The sequence below is a fragment of the Festucalex cinctus genome, chromosome 17 (assembly GCF_051991245.1).
Source record: "Festucalex cinctus isolate MCC-2025b chromosome 17, RoL_Fcin_1.0, whole genome shotgun sequence".
Taxonomy (NCBI): domain Eukaryota; kingdom Metazoa; phylum Chordata; class Actinopteri; order Syngnathiformes; family Syngnathidae; genus Festucalex; species Festucalex cinctus.
Genome location: NC_135427.1, coordinates 7,976,597 through 7,997,905, shown reverse-complemented (window position 1 = coordinate 7,997,905; position 21,309 = coordinate 7,976,597). Strand labels below are relative to the sequence as shown.

Below are 21,309 nucleotides of genomic sequence, written 5' to 3'. Positions count from 1 at the left end.
CGAAAAACAGAAGGAACATTTGAGTTACAGTGGAAGAGTGGTGAGGTGTGACACAAAACCCTCCGAGGACATTGTCACCCATAGGAATGACTAGAAATCATTTGTCATGATCATATTGGACAGAATCATAACGACAGTGGTCACTTTTACTTTCTGGCCCAGATTTCCCTTTTCTGAGGTTCATTGTTAGTGTCTCAGTTCTATAGATAATTTTTAAGCTATCATTCGTCTATGCTTTTACATAGAACTTTGATTTAACGGACATGCAACCAATGGACCCCAGATTCAACGGAAAGAAGATAGTGTCCAGTCCACCAAAAACGCCACTTATAAAGTAGCTGTTTAAGTCTGTTAGTACCAAAATTGGCTGCCATCGGCCACAATTTCAACTGGTCATGTGACTCCATCTTGTGCTGCTCTCATCTTAGGTAAACATACTTAAGAGTAGACGAGAGCAGGCTTAAATATGTGCCAACATGGCGGCTATGCTAGCACTGGCAACGTTGCCATCAAATGCATGAAAATAGAGTACATGGCAGCCATGTTGGTAGGGGCGACTGTGCCATAAAGTTCATGGATAGCATGGACTTTAGCTTAGCATTGCTGGAAGCACAAAGGCATGTGTCATATTTACCTATACTGAAGAAAATTGTGTTGAATTAACATTTTTAAATAGGCTCTACATCTATTTTTAAAATGTATTTGGATCCAGATGATTTATTGACTGACAAGGCAAACCATATAAAAATAAATTTGGTTGAAATCTATAACAAATTAGCTTGTCCAGGCGTCAATTTTTAGACCATGAAAATTTAACACCGAACATAGCATTAAAAAAAAAAAAAACAGGTTAATTAAAATCATCAATATCTGGATCCAGATGTAATTTTTAAGATTTTACATCTACTTAAAAAATATATCTAGATTGAGATGATTTTATTGACTGACAAACAAGGCAATCTGTATAAAAGTAAATTAGTTGAAATCGCTAAGAAATTATCTTGTCTACTCTTAGAATGAAAAAAATGAAAATGAAAATTGTGTATTCTCATTTAACAAAGCAATAATTACAATTACTTAAAAGTAAAATAAGCTCTAATTTAGTCCGTTAAATCAGGGTTCCACTATACTTTGGTATGTGGGAAAGGAGAGCCACTGTCACTAATGCACTTTTTAGCCATTCATTGAACACCATAAACCCAATGAGCTCACTCACAGAAGCTATTTTTAGCCACAACTCGCATATGAGACAAATGTTGCTTTTTGTGTCTGAATATGTTTACAAATGTGTTTATTTGTATGTGTTTTGTTTTGTTGTGTTTGAAAGCAAATGCACCTAATGAGGCTTTCCGGGAAGCTTGACATTGTACTTCCAAAACATGATCAGCTGCAGCGCTTATCTGCTATCTCTCAGGAGCCCTCATTAGTAAACACACTCAAGTGCTTCCTCCACCCCTCACTGTCATCATCAAATTGTGCCATTTCAAAATGGTTTTTGCCCCCAACACCCTCCAACCAGGATGGGGTGTCTCATGGTGACACTCGAGTCAATTACTCTTCCCTCGCTCACACACTCATTTATCTGACTCATCAATAATCTAGAAGCAAGGTTATCTGTTTACCTGCCAGCTGGGTTCCGCGTGTCTGTAGTAGCAGAAATTCTCCGTGATCCAGTTGTAGATGGTGGACAAAGTCACTTTGGGCTGCTTGCTGGCCTCCATGGCCATGCAGATGAGCGAGGCGTACGAATACGGGGGTTTGACTTTGGGGTTTGTCTTGTAGTCGACCTCCGCTGGCGGGCTGGCTTGGATCGGGATGGACTGGTACGCGCAATTGGAGAAGCGCAGAGCCAAAGTGGAGTCGCTCCCGGAGGTGACCGGACTGCCGAGGTAAAGAGGCATCCCGGTGGCGGCCGTGTCACCCGCGGGGGGGCTGGAGGGAGAGTCGGCGCCCCCTCTGGGGAAGCGTTTGAGGAAAGGGTGCTGATGGGAGGAGGAGGAGGAGGATGAGCAGCCCTGTGCCGCGGCCCCGCCGGGACGTTCCGGGTCCGCGCTCACGATGGAGAAATTCTGAAGCCAGTGGAGGCTGGTGAGGCTGTCATCAAGGGGGGGCGAGTCGGATGCGATGACCTGGTCATCCGGGTCCACCGGCAACCATTTCTCCTTAAACTTGTTCGCATTGTCTGGGCTCGTCAGAACCGGCATCCTCGTATCGGGCCGAATAATCAACAGATTGGCATCTAAAGTTGCGTCTTATCCTGGAAGTGACGTCAAGCACAATTAACACAATCAATCAATAATCACAAAGTCGTGTTTAAACCAATTAAAAATCCATCCAATTACTGCGTACTGTTACCTTTTCAGCTGATTTCGTAGATGCAGTGTGCAGTGCACCTGTTGCCGCGCGTCCTGCCTCTTCAACGACTCAAGTGGCGCATCGGGTCCGTGCGCAACAAGTGCATCAAGAACAGGAGGAAGCGCTCGCTTGGCACTCTCCCGCACCGCATGTAGAAACAGAAAAAAAGACCCAAAAAAAGGCCACTTAGATCACTTCTATGTCGACCCTGGTGGGCTTTGGAGTCAAAACTGTTTAGCTGCTGTCGAGCCAAGACGTGAGATGTGCGGAGGAGGAAGTCCAATAAGATGCATGGAGAGCCCAGGCAAAAGACGGCCCACCGTCCCTCTGATTGGCTGCTTGGCCTTGCCCTTTCTCTCCTTCCCTCTGCCTCTTTTCAAATCGTCGATTTCCATTTCACCTCCCTGCTTTTAAAGCCAGCGAAATTTGACCTGTGCGCCTCTTGCGCGCCACACGTCCCGCGAGAAGATAAGACTACTTTCAAGCACGCGTAAGAAAACAAAGAAAAACTGCAAACATTTATTTTGGGCGTATAAGTTAGGCAGGTGTCCATTTGCATGTTGTCTAAAAGCGAATCACTGTTCTTTAAAAAAAAAAAAAAAAAAAAAAGTACGAAAATTAAAAATAATTCTACGAAAATGTTTCATTTTTACTATATTGCAACAATAGCCGTTTTGATAAGTTAGCAATGACAAAAATGTTTTGCTAACGTACTTGTAAAGTAATAATTACAATCAATATATGCATTCTAACACTTTCAGCACAAAAATATAAAGCAATCAAATGAAAAACATCACGTTTCTTGTTTCTACGTTGCTGGCAAAAAAATAAATAGTTCACTGCATTACGTTCGTAACTCAGATGAACACTTTTTTGCTGCTGCGTCAATCAATCATTTTTGTTATTATTATTTCCAAGCATATGATCACTTCACTTAATATTTAAGCATTCGGGCCTTTTTCTTATTTTTTAATACCTCTAGTATAGACAGTATATATTTCATAGTTTGTTTGTTTTTTTTTAAACTTTTTATTTCTTTGGTGTATGAAAATTGAAAGTAAAAAACGATTCTATTTTATTCTATTCCATTCTAACAGCTGTGGCCTGGCTCGTTTGATTGAATTTCAAAGAAACACTACCATCTAGTGGACATGTGTTGCATCACAAGCCCCAAATACCCACTCATTGCACAATAGTAAGATCACACCGTCACGTTTTTGTTTTTAATATTTATATAGGACATCATATATTTCAAAACAAAGCTATTTTCTATTCTCTAAACCAGAATATGTACACATCTCATGATTTGGAGGAGCAGGGGCCTGACAAAGCTTTGCATTCACCCACCGCGTGTTGCGTGTGCTTTGACACTCAAAGAATGTGCATCCATGTATGTATATGTCAAGCCAGCTGTCGCATCCCGCCAAGGAAGCCTGATTTGAGCAGTGTTTCCGGGTTTGTTCAGCTCCCCTTTTAACAAAGGCCTTGCTTGGTGGGACATGCAAATGTTTGAACAGCTGCTCTTATTGTTGCCCGGCTTGCCACTGTCCTTCTAGTCCACCAGTACCAGGAACTGAGAGCAGTGAGAACACATCCATACAGTGCACAGCACATCTGCATGGAATTGTTTGGATACAGGTGCTTGACGAGGGCTCGATACAACACTTGCAAATGGCAACATTGACCTTTATTCGGGATAATAAACACGCACACGCACACACAAATAGAAGTGTAAAATTTCATGTCATTATTTAATGACATTTATGAGCAACGTGGTGATCAATTAATTCTTGTTACCTTCTGTAGTGTAGGTAGAAAAGGTCCCAATTACATTTCAGTAAAAAATAGTTTCTATAATGTCATAGGATCTTTTCAAAAAATATTTTCATTATGGCTGTTCCGACTTACGAGTAAAAGTTACAACGGCGTCTTAATAGAATTCCGGAGTTAACCAACCCTGTACGGTTTTTTTATTTATTTATTTATTTTTTACACTCAAGGCTGTTAACGTGAGGTTTTTCATTTGGCCGCCAGGGGGCGTCCTTTCCAAATCTTCTGCTTTACTGGCGTGAAACTGCTTCCTACAAACCTGCCGTAAAGAACCTTTCAAATGTAAAAAATGTGCAATCATTACAATATGGGGTTGCTTTGTATTTCACAATTTAGACGAAAATGCAATTTTTAATCAGAATCTTAACACTTTTCTGACAATAATCCCTCAGTATACACGTTTGCACATCTGCAGTTTAACAAAGGAAGTAGTATTGCGGGAATTACGTAATCCTAATGCCGCTCCGTTACCGCATCCTGTTGTTCGTGCGTTTGACGTGTTAATGTATTGCACAAATCGCGCGTGACTGATTTCCTGCGCTCATAATAACAATGTTTGAATTCAATTTCCTTCCAATTACTTACAGGATGTTATTCGTCATTTAATTGCCTTGCCTTGTACGTCACCCAGCAGATTTGTGGCAGTTTAGTTCAAGATAAATGCACGACATTTACCTTTACCTGCTGATATATTATTGCATTTGCTGACAATAGAAATCAATTAGAGTCGAGAAACAGTGAAGATGAGACGGTGTGCATGCAAAAATAAATAGTCCACTCAGTAGGGATAGTGTAATCCACACGAGTTGCTTTCTGCACACATGGCTATCGGTTGTCCCAAAATTAACTCCGAGCGATGTAATTGGCGTTGGTGGATTTGTTTACCATATTTGGCAAGAGAGCGACGCTGCGAGCGGCTGAATTGGACGAGAGCGCCCGTCATTCACAAAAGTCAGCCTTCCTGGAGCTTTACAAACAAAGCGGGTGCTCATGGGAATTGTAGTCCAAAACAAACCGTCGCCTACCTCACTCGCGAAGCCATTTAGAGCCACTGTGTGGATTTTGTTTGCAGTCTATTGGTTTCTGTCTGAAATCCTGCTTTTTTTTGTTGCACTTTTGGATGCATATATCACGAAGAATCCAAACACGGCGGACATAGACAAGCGTGATCCGAGACGCTCTTGTTTCCGCCTACATTTCCCACGCGCATTGCACTTACTTGATTGGCTAACCCGTGCTGTCAATCATCCGAGGTCCCTCCCTCCACCGCTCCTACAGTAAATATTTGTGTTTGCCCAGCCGGCTGTAATGGTGGACGACTGAAGGGGAGGAAAACGGAATACAACTCGAGTGAAGAACAGAGGAAAACGGTCGAAAGTCTGCTTTTGACTTCGGACACGGGCTTCGTCGAAAATGGATGAACTTAAACATCAAGTCATGATTAACCAGTTCGTCCTGACGGCGGGTTGTGCGGCAGACCAGGCGAAGCAGCTCCTGCAGGCGGCACATTGGCAGTTCGAGGTGAGGGGGAAAAGAAAATGAAGTCGGCACGCGGCGTCTGTTTATGTTTGCTACACTCGGTTAGCTAGCGCCCGTGTGCTTCCCCCAAACATTTGCAACCCATTATATTTCAACAAGCGCGCTTTAAAAAAAAACATTTTACTTCAACGATTGCACGACATACATTTGCTTTGCACATATTAGGCTAAATATGTAGCCGTGTTGCGAAACACAATCGCTATCATATCCAATTAGACTTTACTCTAGATTATGTTATAATCCGACCAATGCTAGCGCTGTTCACGTGTGAGCAATTCCGCAATTAATGGCCACCGTTTTGTCGAAAAGCAAACCCGGACATGTATCGGTTTCGCCACATGCCTGTTCTATTGCGAAACAAGCCATGTTCGCCCCTGCTTCGCTATCTGATAACTAAAAAACAAACAATTTAATCATAATAAAGGATACAAAAATGTAATTTAACTACTGTTTTGTTTTGTTTGTTTTATAGACTGCCCTCAGTGCCTTTTTCCAAGAAACAAATATCCCATATGGCCATCATCATCAAATGGTGAGTGTGGGGTGAAAACAACTCTAAACTTTTCATTTGCATTTCTCTTTGGAGTTAAAACAATCGATGTAAGCATTTAATGGTGACCTGTGTTACATGAAGGGCGATAACGACCCTCACAGGCTGGGAGGGCTGGTGTGTTACTAACAATAACAAAGCACATGTCGGCCATGTTGTGAGCTTCCAGAAATACTGTAAACACACACACACTCACTGGCGACAGCCTCGCTGACACAAGGAGGTAAAAAGAAGCAACTGCTAATGCATTTATGAGGGGGAAAAAAAAAAATAATGTGAAAATTTGTTTTAATCCAGAGCGGAAAATACACAGTGTGTTTCCTGGAAGAGGGGCAGTGCCTTTCTCAATAGTCCCACTGTGCTTGTATTCATCTCATATGCTTGTGTCTACTCCCCCTCACATGACACATCAGCAACCTTGGAGAAGAGGGGGCAGACGCATCATTGTGGGGTAAAGTGGAAGGTGTCGAGCTATATAAACACACGCTCGCACTTTAAATGTTTTGAGAACTAAAACACATTCATTTCGTGACCAGAGAAAACGTCACTATTGCAAAATTTATTTTAAAGCATACTTCAAGTTGTTGTAAAGAAATGCTTGGTGCTGATTCTGTGTCTTCTCCATGCTCCTTACGAGTGTTTTCATTTTGTATTTTGTGTGTTTGTGGTGGTCGAGTGGTTAGCACTTCCGCCTCACAGTTCAGAAGTTGGGGGTTCGAATATGTGTGGAGTTTACATGTTCTCATCGTGCCTACAGAAGTTCAGCAATTAATCGTTTCATTGGCAACTACTTTTGAGAAAAGTTTAGTTTAGAGGCCTTTTAATAAAACCAAGTCGTCGGAATTTCAGCCTCTCAGCAGTAAATAGTTTATATTTCTCGTTAACACTGTGTTAAAGCTGACTTGGAGGGGGAGGGCTTATCAATATTTGTGCTTTTTTTTTTTTTTTTTTTTTTTTTTAACGTTATAGACCCAACCAGCAACTGAATTATAATCAATTTATGTTTATGCATTTCCCGTGCTGTCAATTTAAAATATTCTTCAGTATTTTTATGAGCTGGGTGATTTGGCTGAAAAGTGTCATGACATAAGCATTGCAAAGCAATCAGTATCAATAATTTGTTTTTGTTTTTTACATTGCTCGTGAACGGCTTGAGTGGCCATCAAAGAATGCTAACTTAATACCCTGTGACTTTATTTTTTTTTCTTTGGAGTTGGTTGATTCAAGGAGCAAATCTCCTGTTCCAAAACGAAGAACTTAAAAACGTGGCTACGTTATGTCTTCCATCCCACAAGGTCGCCGATTCGGATTCTGTTTCTAATGTCAAATTTTTTCAAATAAAACCTCATGTCAAATGATTACAACTTACAATGAACAAGTATATTGCCACCATTTTAAAATATGAAGGTACTTGTTAATAATCTTGTCATCTAATTGTTGGTTTGTTTACTAGTAGTGACGGGAAAGTGTGTGTTGATTTTTATAGCCACATTCTTATGGTTTTATAACCGAAAAAGTACCAGGCTCCTGTTTGTCATCCAGTCCCAGTAAGAGTGTCATAATCCTCTTTTTAATCCGTAAAGTGCTTTTCTTTTTTTGCCATTCTTTAGTACAGCTCATTGCTGCAGACATTGGAGCACCTCCCTAATGTGTGTGCTGTTGTGTTTAGAGGCGTGTTCTTGCGTAATCACAAATTCTTGTTCTCTTTTTGTTTTATGCCAGCATGCACGCCTTCCTCCTCCCATGCGCTTTACATTCATGTATTTTGAGCTAGCACATTGTGTGTGTGTGCGTGTGCATGTGTGACTCACAACAGTTGTACAGTAGAGTGGCATGTCCAGCCTTCATGCGGCAATTCAGGCCACAATGCAGATTACATTCATTCCGCTTCAGTGCTCTCAGTCTTAATTGTCCCTCATTTCAATTTAACGCTAAAATAATATGGACCAGTGCCACCTTTTTAAATAAAAGCATCAAATTTATTTAGATTCATAAGAATAATGTTTCAGTTGTTGCGATGTTTGCTTTCACCTACTTAATGATCTTGTAATTTTGGTGGACCAGCCGAATCATCTCGTTAGCACTCGCGTCAAGGCCAATTACAGTTCAGTCATCTTCTTGCACACTAAATGACAATGTCTAAGAAAATAAATACATTCATGTTACGTGACGTGAAAATGGTACAACATTTTATACTACGTTTAGTGACCAAAATGCTAAAAGCAACAACATAACATTTTACAAATGCAGCATTGAAATTATTTGTATTTTATTTTCCAAAATATCTCACAAAAAAAAAAAATAAATCAGTGACATCAATTTGTTCTCTTATTGGTCGCAACAATGTTAACAGGGAGTTTAGTTGTACTGACTAGCAAGTCGGACTGTGTGTGTGCAGAAAATGCCGTTTTAAGATAATTAATTCATTGTAAAGTGGCAATGCTAACAGAAATGTTATTAGTAAACCATTTTATCCCTAGAGTTAGAACAAAATAGTTGACCTATATTTTTTTTAATTGATGAGAATAAAAACATTGTGGCTCTGAATGTTCACAACGCCTCTTTCCATGTCAGTGTTGGGAGTTGTGAATGTCGTCATGTTTTTCTTTTCCAGAATGCAAACAATTTGGCACTGCTGCGCTTCCAAAATCAGCTTCAGGCCATAGCCAGAATTCCCAACCGTCAGTGAACCGACTAATTGGTTGCTTTGACCATCTGTACTTGTTAGCCACCAAAAGATGCCACGTAATACATTTTTTTTTTTTCTTTTCCTGCCTGTTGTGGCAGTGTAGGTTAGCTTGTCAATAATTGGTTGCTTGAATGTCACATTTCATATTCAGGATTTGGTGAATGAAGTGTGTTTATGAACACTGTAATCAAATTTGAATCATTATTAATGAGGTTTCTCTCAATTATACAGTTGCTACTGGTTACGAGTTAAATAACAGGTACCTTTCTTGAGACTGAGATGTTTCCTTGCCTCGAACCCATTAGCCTAATGCTAACGCAAAGACGACATTAGAGGAAGCTCAGGCTGTTCCACCAATTTAACGAAACCAAAGTGGGTGATCTGAAAAAGATTTTTTTTAAATCTATCTCGCTCCGTGATTGACTTCAATGGCCATTTGCTTTTGATGTATTTTTATTATAACCATGGCAACCAAGCATGTCTGGTGTGGGCTGTTACAAAAGGTAGAACAGCCTTCGGATTCCGTTTTCACCCGTGTGCCTTGTATTGACAAAAAGTCACTTAAGTTTAGTTGGCACACACACCAGAACAAGTAGTGCCATGAATGCCACAGGATTTAGCCTGCTAAATCTCTTGCCATCATTTCCTTTTTCCTGCCTGTGTGACCGTGTGTGTTCTTGGACACGCCATTTAAAAGAGCTGCCATCAACTGCACAGGCTTGCGGTGAAGAATGTTTTGTTTTTCTTTACATGTGTGTCACTTTTGAGTATGTTACACAAACCCACATGCGGGACAGTTCTTCAACGGTTATCTGTTTTGGGATTGTTGGATTTACATCAGAGTATGTTGACGGACGGTTCATACTTAGCACATTGTGTCCTCCTTGCTTTGTTTTGCTCCACTACTCGCATACTGCGCCCACAAAATCTTAACATACTCACACCTTCAGTGTTTTTATGTGAGAATGCAACACTCTTTTCATTCCGTATAGTCCTCTTTCCTTCATTATTGCATGGACATGAAATATCAAATGTTAGGCAATGACATACAGTAAATTATATGGCAAATTTCTTATGCTCTGTGAGGTCACGAAGGTGTGATTTGTGATTGGACAAGAGAGTCAAGAGGTGGGGAGAAAGTAGGCAGAGGGAAGTTGTACTTTGGAGATCTGTGAGCTGACATTCACAGATAATGCAGTACGACGGTAGTTTATAGTTTGGTATGATTACGGCTGACGGTAATTTTATTTTTTTGTAATAAAGACTTTGTTGATAGCGCCCTGCTCGTTATGTTTCCTTTGTCCAAGCCAAGGCAGTACTGTACTAAGAAGACGAGAGGGAGTCAATCATACTGTGGTAGACCCGCTTGTAGCCAGTGCAGTGTTTCCACCAACGTTTTATCAGGCCGGCAGGATTTTCTTGCTCCCCCCTGCCAGGCTAAGCGTTCATATAGACTCCGCATCACAGCAGGCGGTCCGCTGATCCGTATGTCGATCTCCCTCTCCATCCTATCGTCACTTCTAGCAACCTCCTCTACTTGGGGCAGGGTCTCATCCCCGACCTAGAGAGGGACTAAGGACCATAGACTCAGATTTGGAGGCGACAATTTCATTGATTTAATTATTAATTGACAATGTGTCCGAAGACTCTGTATGGTATTAGTCCGGCGATGCCCAATTATGACAATTTCATCATTTTGTTCTACTTTATGTAGTTCCATGTAATCTTCTGATAGAGAATCCAAGTGTCTCGATGGATGTTAGAGAGAAAAACAATTGTTCCTCCCAGACCATCATCAGTGTTTCCATGATTACATGTTCTCCCCGTACAGTCTCAATGAACATAGTGAATCCTCATGTGACCAGAAATGAGGAAGTGGCCCAGCTGGATGAATTCCACAGCTGTCCGGGAACATGTGACCCCTGTCATCATGTGACTCAGCCCAGAAACAAACACAGTGACAAAGCCTGCTTTAATCTTGCCACAGTTATGCCTGTTAAAGAAAATGTGGCGAGGGCCTCATGCTTGGTTCCTTGCAATTAAAGTCAGGAGTCAAGACTAGAGTGGTCGATAAATGAGGTTGGAATAATGTGAGCTGTTTTAATGTCACCTGCACTCAAAACAATGGGAACACCCTCCAATGCTGACACAATACAATTCTGCTACGTATGAAGTCATCCTCAGTTGTATTCCGTTAGATAACACAGCCTCCTCATACGGATGAGTACCCGCATACGGTGTCATAAATGCCAGGAACAAATAATGTTTCAGTGACCCCGACTTTATTGTGCCGTAATTGCCAGTTATCACCGCCATCACGCACAAGGTGGATTCGGCGCATTTTATGAAGGTCAATGTGCAGGTTCTGTTTAGTGACAAAGCGAGCCTGTTTCAGGTGTTGAGGTTTGAATAAATGCCAAAAATGTGGTCTTGGCGTCAGGATGTGCCAACCTCCCACCTTTTTTTCATTTCAAGTTTTTATCTTGGAGAGTGACTCGACTTGGACTTGGTACTGCGCCCATGCAGACGCTGGCAGATGTAATCTGCCATTCATAAATCATGATGGGACCGCATCGACTGTCCTCATTTCTGTCTGTCGGAAACACCTTCCGTCTGTCGTCACTGGCTGAGGCGTAAGGGAGCGAGTATAAAGGAGACTGTTTGCGCCAACACGTCTGGCTAAGTGGACTAATAGTGTGCCAATGTCAGGTATTTGGCCAGAGCCTTCTAAGGCCTGCTTTGTATGACTGCCACAGCAGACGTTATTGCAGACAATAGCATGGAATGAGGTGAAATTACAATATTTAATGCAGTTTTTTGGGGGGTTTTTGTGACGTAGCGGGAGTCTGTGTGTTGTACATCCATGCCAGACCGTTGGCCACATCTGAAGGCGCTAACTCGGGCAGTGCTCCACTTGTTCCAGCATGTTACCCTGCACGTTTCCCTGGAGCACCGCTTCCCAGAACCTTAACCACTGGCACAAAGGCTTTTTTAAACACACACGTCTTGGTGGAAAGATTTTGTGCTTCGAATTCAATCCTGTAGTCCCTCGCTGCGGTTGGGCCCAGCAAATTGCGTCAAACCCTGAAGGAGCTCGTCTTTTGCAAAAAAAAAATAAAAAAAATTGCTGTCTGTCACATTGGCCTGTTTCTCAGGTTAGACGGTAGAACGCAGCCTGGCTAGCTGAGATCTAATCTTACTATTCCTGTGCCGTCACCTTCATAAGCTCAGTTCATCCTTTTCCTGCTTTGCTGGATCACGTTTGGAACCCCTAAGCCGTTTTGTTCTGACCGGTGTATGTTCAAGTTTGCGGAGTGACGCAAAAGACGGATTGCGTCTCGACTTGTTCCGATATGGACAAATCGTGCTTCTCCCGGCAATCTGAACCCGAGTGTTTTCCTTGCAGCTGCTCTCCCTCGTGATGACCTTTGGCCCAGTTTCCGTCGCCGGTCTTTTACCAAGCCAAACTATTTTGCTACATATGAGTGGGCCTTGGCATCTATTGTTAGCATGCTTGCCATTGTAGTGCGTACTACAGAGTGCAACAAATGCTCCATTTAGTCCCACTTCTTCTATCGTCTTCCTGTTGCGGCCTCCTAAATGCCTTTCCGTCTTCCTCATGTCGTTTCACTGTACGTTTGACGCAAGCATACAAAAACATGAGGTGGACTGACTGGCTAATGATCAACTGTGCATGTGTATGTCTGTGAGAGGGATTTCAGATGCTTGGAGCTGAGTTAGGAGGAGTGAAAGGGTCTCGGGGTTGGTAAGTGGAGGGGGTGGTCAAGTTGAGTTCACTGACACATTCGGAGGCACCTGTTGGTTTCATTTTGGGGATTTCTTTTATTATTATTTAGCCCACCGTTAACCTTAGTAGGGTATGCTTCAGCTAGCTGTCAGAGGCCGCAAATTCAACACATCAACAGGCTGCATTATGAAACCAGCATCTTGTACTGTGGTGCTCTTTGCTTTATCAAGTACATCCCATGTCAATAGTCTCATCCCTCGTGACGTAATACGTATATATCATTGATTTGAATTGTGTTGTCCAGCCACGAAAGCTATTGACAATTTCTTGCCTTCTATGTGGATATATAGACACTGATGTTCCAGCCTACTTCCGGGCCAGGACAGCTAAAACTAAACAAAAGATAAAAAAGTATCAACCGTTTTTAAACTTATTTGACAAACTCAGACACAACCGTAACCACACTCCAAACTAAAGGAAAACACTTGACTGCTTTCCATACCTCCCACTGTGCGGTTGATTCATTGGACTTGGGTGTCAAATGTGTTTTCACTTTGTGCAATTTTGATAGTGGCAAAAACTGAAAAGTTATCTTTTGTTCTGTATTTCAAGGTTGCCTGAGTAGTGCACAGGAGACGTTTTGCTGCAGTTGGGCGCCTCTGTTTCTTGGACTTTGACACACTGACTTAACTTTGTCACATCCAAAAAAAAAAAAAAAAACATTTGTGTGAACTGCAGACAGAACAATGCAATCTTTATTTTGTCAACAGTCTGCTTGGTACTCGGTACAAAGCATCTCTTCATTTGCAGTTGCACTAATACTGTACTGGCTGTTTTTCTTGTGAAAACTTAAGTATTTCAACATGTAAACAAAACAAAAAAACACCCAAGTTCAACAGCATTCCTGTTGACTTTTTGCTTGAATGTATGCATTGCGTCTTGTCTGGGAACCATTATGCCTTACTTCAAAACATAACGCAAAATACAACGTTGACTCAATCACATTCGACATGGTTGATGGGAAAAATCCTGAAAGTATGACTGTGCTGAGCACTGACTGACGTTAATTCAGACTCAATCTTTCCTTTTCTAGGTCAATTAGGATTACCAAAACTACTTTTATTTGCTAAACGGCAGAATAATGACAGAATTCATGACTTTCTTGTAAGTCAGAAGTTGCATACATTTTAATAATATTTGTACCATATCCTTTAAACTGTATGACTTGGGTCATACGTTATGGATATCTTTTCACAAGCTTCTCACAATAGTTGTCAGGAGTTTAGGCCCATTTGTCCTAACAGAATTGGTGTAACTAAGCCAAGTTTGTTTGTAGGGTACAATATGATTGTCTGCTTGCAGAATTGAGTAAATGAGCCACCTCGTTGAAGTAAATTACCACCTAATAACTTTTTTTCCCGCCTCCTACTCTGCAGGCAGAGAAGGGATGGGAGAGACGTTAGAGGGAGAAGATGATGCCTTTTTGCTTTGCTGATGTAACTTTTTTTTTTTTTTTTTTTTTTTTTTTTTTTTTTTTTTTTTTTTTTTAAGGCCAATGCACACAAAAAAAAAAAACCTGGTGACAGTGGGTTCTAGTTAGCCCCAAGGACAACATGAGTAGCCCACGGGTCAGTTCTAAAAATAGCTCACTGGTGATGAGACTTAAGATTGTTAACATTTGTGTAAACTGACTAAAAACAATTTTAAAAAAATGTTCATTATTCTGGCATTCATTAAATAGTCTGATTTGATGTCGAACAATGAGGGGAGAAAGTGCATATGTCTTTCTATACAGTGTGCTGAAACATTTGGTTTCAATTGTAGTGTTTACATACTTGGGCGAGGGGAAATGAGCAGATTGCGATTCATGTATTGCGAAATGTGGCCGACCATTCCCATGCCAAATGCGGACAGACAGCCAGAGAGGCTGCTAAGAGGCAACGAAAGCATGGGAGCTTGTCCTGTGGTGTAGCAATCACCGAGGATAGCATAACGTAGCATGTCAATTGAACCCCCCCCCACTTCTCCCTTTCAGCCTTGCACACACTCTTAGTATTTGTCAGAAATGCGTTTGGTGAGGCTGGAAATAACTCGCGTCTCATCTGTTTGCACACAAACAAAATACATGCACGCATGTTCCTTCGTCCAGCCACAAACGGTGGAGTGTTTAGGCGTGCCGAGGCTCACCGCCGCCCGGCATGTTCGGGGGGGTGGCTGCTGACCACTAGCCACGCGCTCCCCGTGCCGGCAAACTGACTCGCAAGAGAACTGCCGGCATCGCCGCCACCGCAGAGCCTCGTCCTGTCAACAGAAGCTCTGCACTCGTTCCTCACAACAGTTGTCGCCATGGTAACGGCTGTCTGTTGGCTGTGTTTTGAACACAAACTCCCAACTCTTTGTCCGGTATCCCTTCCGTCTTTTCCATGTGGAAAAGCAAACGGCGAGACCACTCGGAACGTATATCTTAACGTTGTTTCAGCGTTTTCACTACAAGTTATTCATAGAAACAAAAATGTATCAAGGTGATTTTGATTAACTGGCCAGTAGGAAACAAAGTTAAGCATCAACTCTTTTGTCACTTGAGCTTGGTTTCAAAGACATACGAAACATAATATGACACGGTCAGTCTTTATACAAATGTTAAATTGATAGAATTCCATACAATTAAAAAAAATAATAATTTTCCATGTCCTTACCACAAATCGTGAATAAACAACTGAACAGTACACAACTGTAGTGACCTTTATGGTACAAATGGAGCATTGTTTTTACATCGCACAGAGAAAATATTTGAATATTCACAACTTCAATCCCCTGAGCAATGGTTGTATAGTCACATGTTAGTATTTCAAACTAATTAAGATCATTTTGACCCTTTCGGAATGTTGGCAATTTCTCAGTAAATTAGAATAATCTTTTAAGAATAACAACAATTTAAAAAATAGTAGTTGTAATTGGCTAGAGCTGGCATTGTTCTACTGTAAATAAATGGCAATTATAGTTTACTTACAACAGTAATAACCGCGTATTAATGATACTGTTGTTTATTGTTGGCAGTCGTTTTGACACTGGGATGGCAAATATAGAGATTATGAGCAACATCTGTGAATAAATCGACAAAAACTACCATCAAAGCACAACCAACTAGCATATTTTCCACCATTTTAGTTCCTGTAGGTCTAATATTGTCTAACACCTTTTCAGCGTCTCGTCAATCCAAATCCCACCGTGAGGACAGACGCTTTTATGTAAAGGAAACATTCACTTTTTCCCTACCCTCAAATGTTCATCATTCCTTTCCAAGTCAGCCTCAAACAAAAAGCTCAATGTGTAAACTGCAAGTGTGTGGTCTCGGCATGTGTTAAGCCGAGCAACGCAAGTGCATGTGTTTATGGATGAGTCAGAGGTCTCGGCAGACAACCTGAGAGGACAGGTGTCAGGTTTTTCCCTCATTTTCTATTCAAGGACATCGTCGTCAGTCACCCGCAGGAATACCATTGACAAATTTGGAAGCTAAACAAATACAGTTATTAGCCCGCCACTGTTGTGCGCTCAGGAAAAAAGAGCAGTAGAGGTCACAAGTACTTGCTATGGTGTCGCTTTACCGCAGGAAACGGCCTCAAAGACATGAGCCAGCACTTCCTGTCAGGAGTGCACCGCGGACATGCTCACCTTACATAACAGCGTGGCAAAGGAAGAACCTATGGACCGGTCGAACCCGGCCAAGCGCGACCCCGAGAATGTTAAGCGGCAGCACTTTTAGGGGGCACGGTGGTTCAGTTTCACACGGATAGACCTTCCCCGGGAGAAATGTTTTTCTCTTGGGTTTTTCGAACCCCCGTTTGGACTTATGCGCGGCAATCTGGCACGCAGGACATGTGACAAATGGAGCTAAGCTAATCGTTAAGCTAAGTTAATGGCTAAGCTACTGTAAGTGTATGATTTCACATGTAAACCACCTTCATTCTACATTAAGGACAGTAGAAAACGGAAGGATTAGCATACATGTTAGCCAACAGTGTGAAAGTTGAGCGTTCAAACCGCTGACCGATAGCGTCCTGGCTAAATGCGACTCCACCTTTTGCCTCCCGCCGGAATACGGCAGGTTGTTGTTGTTTTCCTTGTCACAAACGACTTGGAGGAAGGCCATGCGCGAGTTTGTATGTGGAGGAAGCGGGTGAGAGGCACAAAACATTGAGCCTGCTAGCTTCAAGGCGCTCCGTTGCTGTTTTTGGTACAGTCATGAGTTGTGTGTGAGTGTGTGCGCTTTGGGTGTGTTGCCTGGCAGCACAACAGCAAGACTGCTGGCGCAAAAAAATAAAATAAAATTTGGTAGCTATTCATAGTGAGGGAAAAAGAGAGAACCTTGCTGTTCAGGAGGAACATAAGATTTGAGATAAGATTTTTAGCTTTAACATGCTAGCGCACACTTGAGATACGAGTGCCGTGTGGTGGCCGGGAACTTAATTCAACTCACTTCTCAATCAGCAGCACTTTGGCAAATCTTGAACAATTCACGAAAGAGTTTACTGTAAAGACAAGCTAGCTCGGCTTTCGTGAAGTCTTCTTAGCTTAATGCTAACAAAGAACAAAACAAAAACAATATTTGTCATTCTACAGTTAGCATTGAGAGTTGCGGTTTTAGAAGCAGGACAGATGATATAATACTCACAGACATGTAATCTTCATCCTATAGGAAATGAAATGATTACAGAATCCTACTGAGTCATCATCTACAGTAGTAGAGGTGATATTCTTCCTCGTTTCTGTATGTATGAATGAACGTGTTATACTGCCTCTCACTGGTCAAGGCCGGCATATTAGAAGGAGCAGCAAAATGAATTGGATTGCATTTGCAATATTAAATCATGGTGTATAATTCTTTTAATTCTAGTGAGTTAATTTATTCATCTTGTAGGGTATCATATACTTGTATGAATAATTATGAAGTGTGATTTCTTTTTTTTATATGTATTTTTTATTTATTTATTTATTTTCCAGTTTGGGGGAGATCAGTGTTTACAAGGGCTTCCTGATAGTTGGTGCGCAAAAGAATCACTAAATTAAATCTTCAAAATGTGCCTCATGCTACTTTTTTTTTCTTAATCTAGTACAGTACATTTGTGAATTACAGCTCAGTTGTATTTAACTTTTAAGTTCAAACTTATTTAAAATGATAAAAATTTAATTTTTAATTAATTTGTAAAGGGGTTACTTGACTCATTGAGCCATTTTCAGCAGGAAAACGTTAATATTTTGTCTATAATTAATGTGGTAACTTCATTATTTTTCATTTACAATTAATACCTTTGAAAAGTATTTTTTCTACTTCCTGTTGACTGATGACATCACCTGTGCTGAGGAAGTAGGTAACGACCAATCATGGCTCAGTTTACTGACCAAACCTAGCAAACAGGTGAGTCATGATTCCTCAGCACAGGTAATGTCATCATCAGTTGACAGCAAGTAGAAAAATTACTTTTTAAAGGTATTAATTATACATGGAAAATAATGAAGTTATCAAATTCATTCTGGACAAAATATAAAAAAATTTATTGCTAAAAATTGTTCAATGAGTCTCTTTAAAAATTAAAAAATATATAAAAAAATTTGGGGGGAAAATTTATTTTAGATATAATTTTTATGGTTGTATTGGGTAGGGCTAAACGATTTTCAAAAATAATGGAATTGCGATCACACCCCCAAATATTGCGATTACGATTTAATACACTCATTTTATTTATATACCGGTATTTATTTTTTCCGAAAATAATCCCAGCGGTGTGACTTGGAAGCAGCCTCAGAGAAACAGGATGAAAACTGAACGCCGTCGTCGTCAAAACGTCGACTTCCTGTTTTGGAAAAGCAGTAATGGTTGGTTTTCCTTCCTTGCCCTCAGATGTGCACACCAGCCAACACACCAGCGACGCCCCCCAACTTCCCGGACGCCCTCACCATGTTCTCCCGACTCAAGGCGTCCGAGAGCTTCAACAGCGGCAGCTTCAACAGCGGCAGCCCCATGGCGGCCTCGGCGGCCACCTCGCCCCCGCCCCCGCAAGTGGCCGGCTGGGGGATGCCGCCCAACGTGCCCAACGCGCCTCCGCCCCCGCAGGGACTCTGGACTCAGGGGCAGCCCCCCGCACAGCCCTGCCCCGCCTGGCCCACGGGCGTCAACCCCCACGCCGGCGCCGAGCAGAAGGCCAGCGTAGCGATGGAGGCGGAGAGATGAATGGCCACGCCTCCCGCGCCCGCCCCCCAACCCGCCGCTCCGAGAGGCGAGGAGTTTGTCTTTTTCCAAAAAAAAAAAAAAAAAAAAGAGAGAAAAAAAATTAAAAACGTGGCGAGACGGATGGAAGGACGCGGAAAGACGCAAACCAAGAAAAACTTTGGGTGAACAATTTCAAGAAGAGGAGAAAACCAATGCAAATAAGAAAATAAGAAAGTAGAAAAAAAATCAAGATACGCACACGCATAGTAATAAGAGAGTATGTGAAATCTTAGGTTTTTTTTCTTACATAAATGACAAGAGAAATATTTGAATTTGGGGAAGAAAAAAAAAATGAAAACGTCATGCCCAAGGATTCTACGTGATGTTCAAGGACATTCAAGGCAGCAAATTTTGTCATTTTTGTTCGGCCCCTCAATTTTTTTTTTATTAGCTAGTGTGATTATTATTTTTTTTCGCCCCCCCTCACTGGTCTTGTTGTGTTTCTGCAACTGTCTGTGCTGCATGACGAGAGAGGAACTTGCGATGCAGTGTTTGAAGTGACTGAAGCATCACGCACGTGTGTGTGTGTGTACGTGCGCGCGTGCATTCGGAACGCATACGCGGAAAAATATAGAAATGTCTACGTCAAACATGCGCACACGCGCGTTCAAGGAAACACCTCCATTTTGTCATCCCCATCGTCAAGGCGGGGCTTCTTCTTACCTCACCTGGTGGTCACCTGACTTTTTTTTTTTTTTTTTTTAAGCCAATCAGGGATTCTTCTTAAACCAACCGTTTGCGCTGACGACACAAGACATGTTCGGACCTTTTTTTTTTCTTTTTCTTTTTTCTTCCCCCCCTCTGAAATGCAGAAGCCACTTTTGGTTCATGCTAGCTTATCCGCAAACAGCTTATTTTTCAAACAAAGTCTACAACTGTATACTTTTGAGATTATGGGTTGAATAAGGAGAAATAAAAAAAAAAAAAAACATCACTAGTGGTTTAATATAATATGTTTGTAACGATGATAGTTTATTATCTTGGGAGGCGGTTGTGCTAAAGCAGCTAAACTGGCTCTAGATGGGGGGTGGGAACGCAACTACTCCGTTTTTTTATTTTTTTTTTATAACTCTTTGGGGGGGGAAAATTGTGTTGACTTGTCAATAACCTTTTTTTATAGCTAAAATTACACAAGCTTTCTAAAGCTAATAATGACAACTAATTTGAGTTGGATCATCTCAGATAAAGGAAAAACATCCTGGCAGATTGCTGCATATAAACCCAAATTAGGGCCACACTAAAAAGACATTAAAAAAATATACATTAGAGAAAAAAAAGTTGTGATTATGGAAATGAAGTTTAATAAAGGCTAAAAAGAAGGGTGGGGGGGAGAAAGACAAATTTAGGTAAAAATTTAAGGATTTCCCGTCGTATTTCAAGTGACATTTTCCCAAAATACAACTATTCCAGTAACATGACTTGATTTTCTTATTCTTGCTATATCAGCGAGTTTTTTTGTTTTGTTTTTTCTCGTAATACAACTTCATTCTTGCACTATGTTCGGAATGTTTTGCAAAAATATGTCTACTCGCACAAAATTTTTTGTTTTTCGTATAGAACAATTTTCGTTCGAGCCTTTCTCATAATACAAATAGAATTTTGTAAAATGTCAACTTACCGAATTTTATGATCGTTGTGAAATTGTTTTCATAATTAACCAATAAATGTTCTATTTTGTGTGGCCCTAATGCTCATTTGTAATTCAGACTCACAAAGACAGGATGCTCGTTAGTGTATCACATGTACGAGTCGCGGGTCCTTAGATTTATTTTTATTTTTAAGGGGGGTCAAGGGGCAGCTGAGGGGTGACCCTGATTTAAGGCAATATATTACATGCAGGGTCCACCCCTGGTTTTGTTATTTTGATGATTTTATTTTACTTTTTAATTTGAGATCCATTTATATAGCCGGTGGATTTTTTATTTTTTATTTTTTTTTATTTTGAGGGCAATTTTGGATATATTTGGAAAAAAATAATGTTCCTTGGTATTATTTTGATCAAACTTGTTCTTCAGTTCATCTTTCCCATGCTTCATACTTTATTTGGTTAAATCTGAGTGTTTTCTGGGTTGGCCTGTTCATAAATGGTTTCTCATGTACGTCCACCTCCCCCCACTTTGTATGACTGTATGAGACCATTCCCACAATATTTGTGGACTACCTGATAATTAACTTATCATTTTTGTGAACCTAAATAAATATTGTTTGTCAACCTATTATAAAAGTGTTGCTTCTAATGTGTCAATGACGACGTACAGCTTGAAAAAGATTATGTAAAATAACAGATGCAACGTCGAGTCCACTATTTATTCCTGATGGCCAGTTAAAAT

General features: G+C 41.1%; 2 protein-coding genes across 2 annotated transcripts in view; one reads left to right on the top strand and one right to left on the bottom strand.

The window, feature by feature from the left end:
- The window catches only part of foxj1b (forkhead box J1b), a 32,246-nt gene that overhangs the window by 2,873 nt on the left and 8,064 nt on the right, over positions 1-21,309 (bottom strand). Inside the window, exons 3-4 of the mRNA XM_077502174.1 lie at positions 2,356-2,492; positions 1,623-2,257 (exon numbers count right to left, since the gene is read on the bottom strand). Coding sequence (XP_077358300.1) covers positions 1,623-2,204 — 582 coding nt within the window. The 5' untranslated portion in view covers positions 2,205-2,257; positions 2,356-2,492. The remainder of the gene's footprint in view (positions 1-1,622; positions 2,258-2,355; positions 2,493-21,309) is intronic.
- ubald1a (UBA-like domain containing 1a) lies at positions 1,787-21,203 on the top strand. Its single transcript, XM_077502175.1, has 4 exons — positions 1,787-1,889; positions 5,485-5,706; positions 6,197-6,256; positions 18,611-21,203. The coding sequence occupies exons 2-4, from the start codon at positions 5,599-5,601 to the stop codon at positions 18,938-18,940; spliced, it is 498 nt and encodes a 165-aa protein (XP_077358301.1). The 5' UTR covers positions 1,787-1,889; positions 5,485-5,598; the 3' UTR covers positions 18,941-21,203.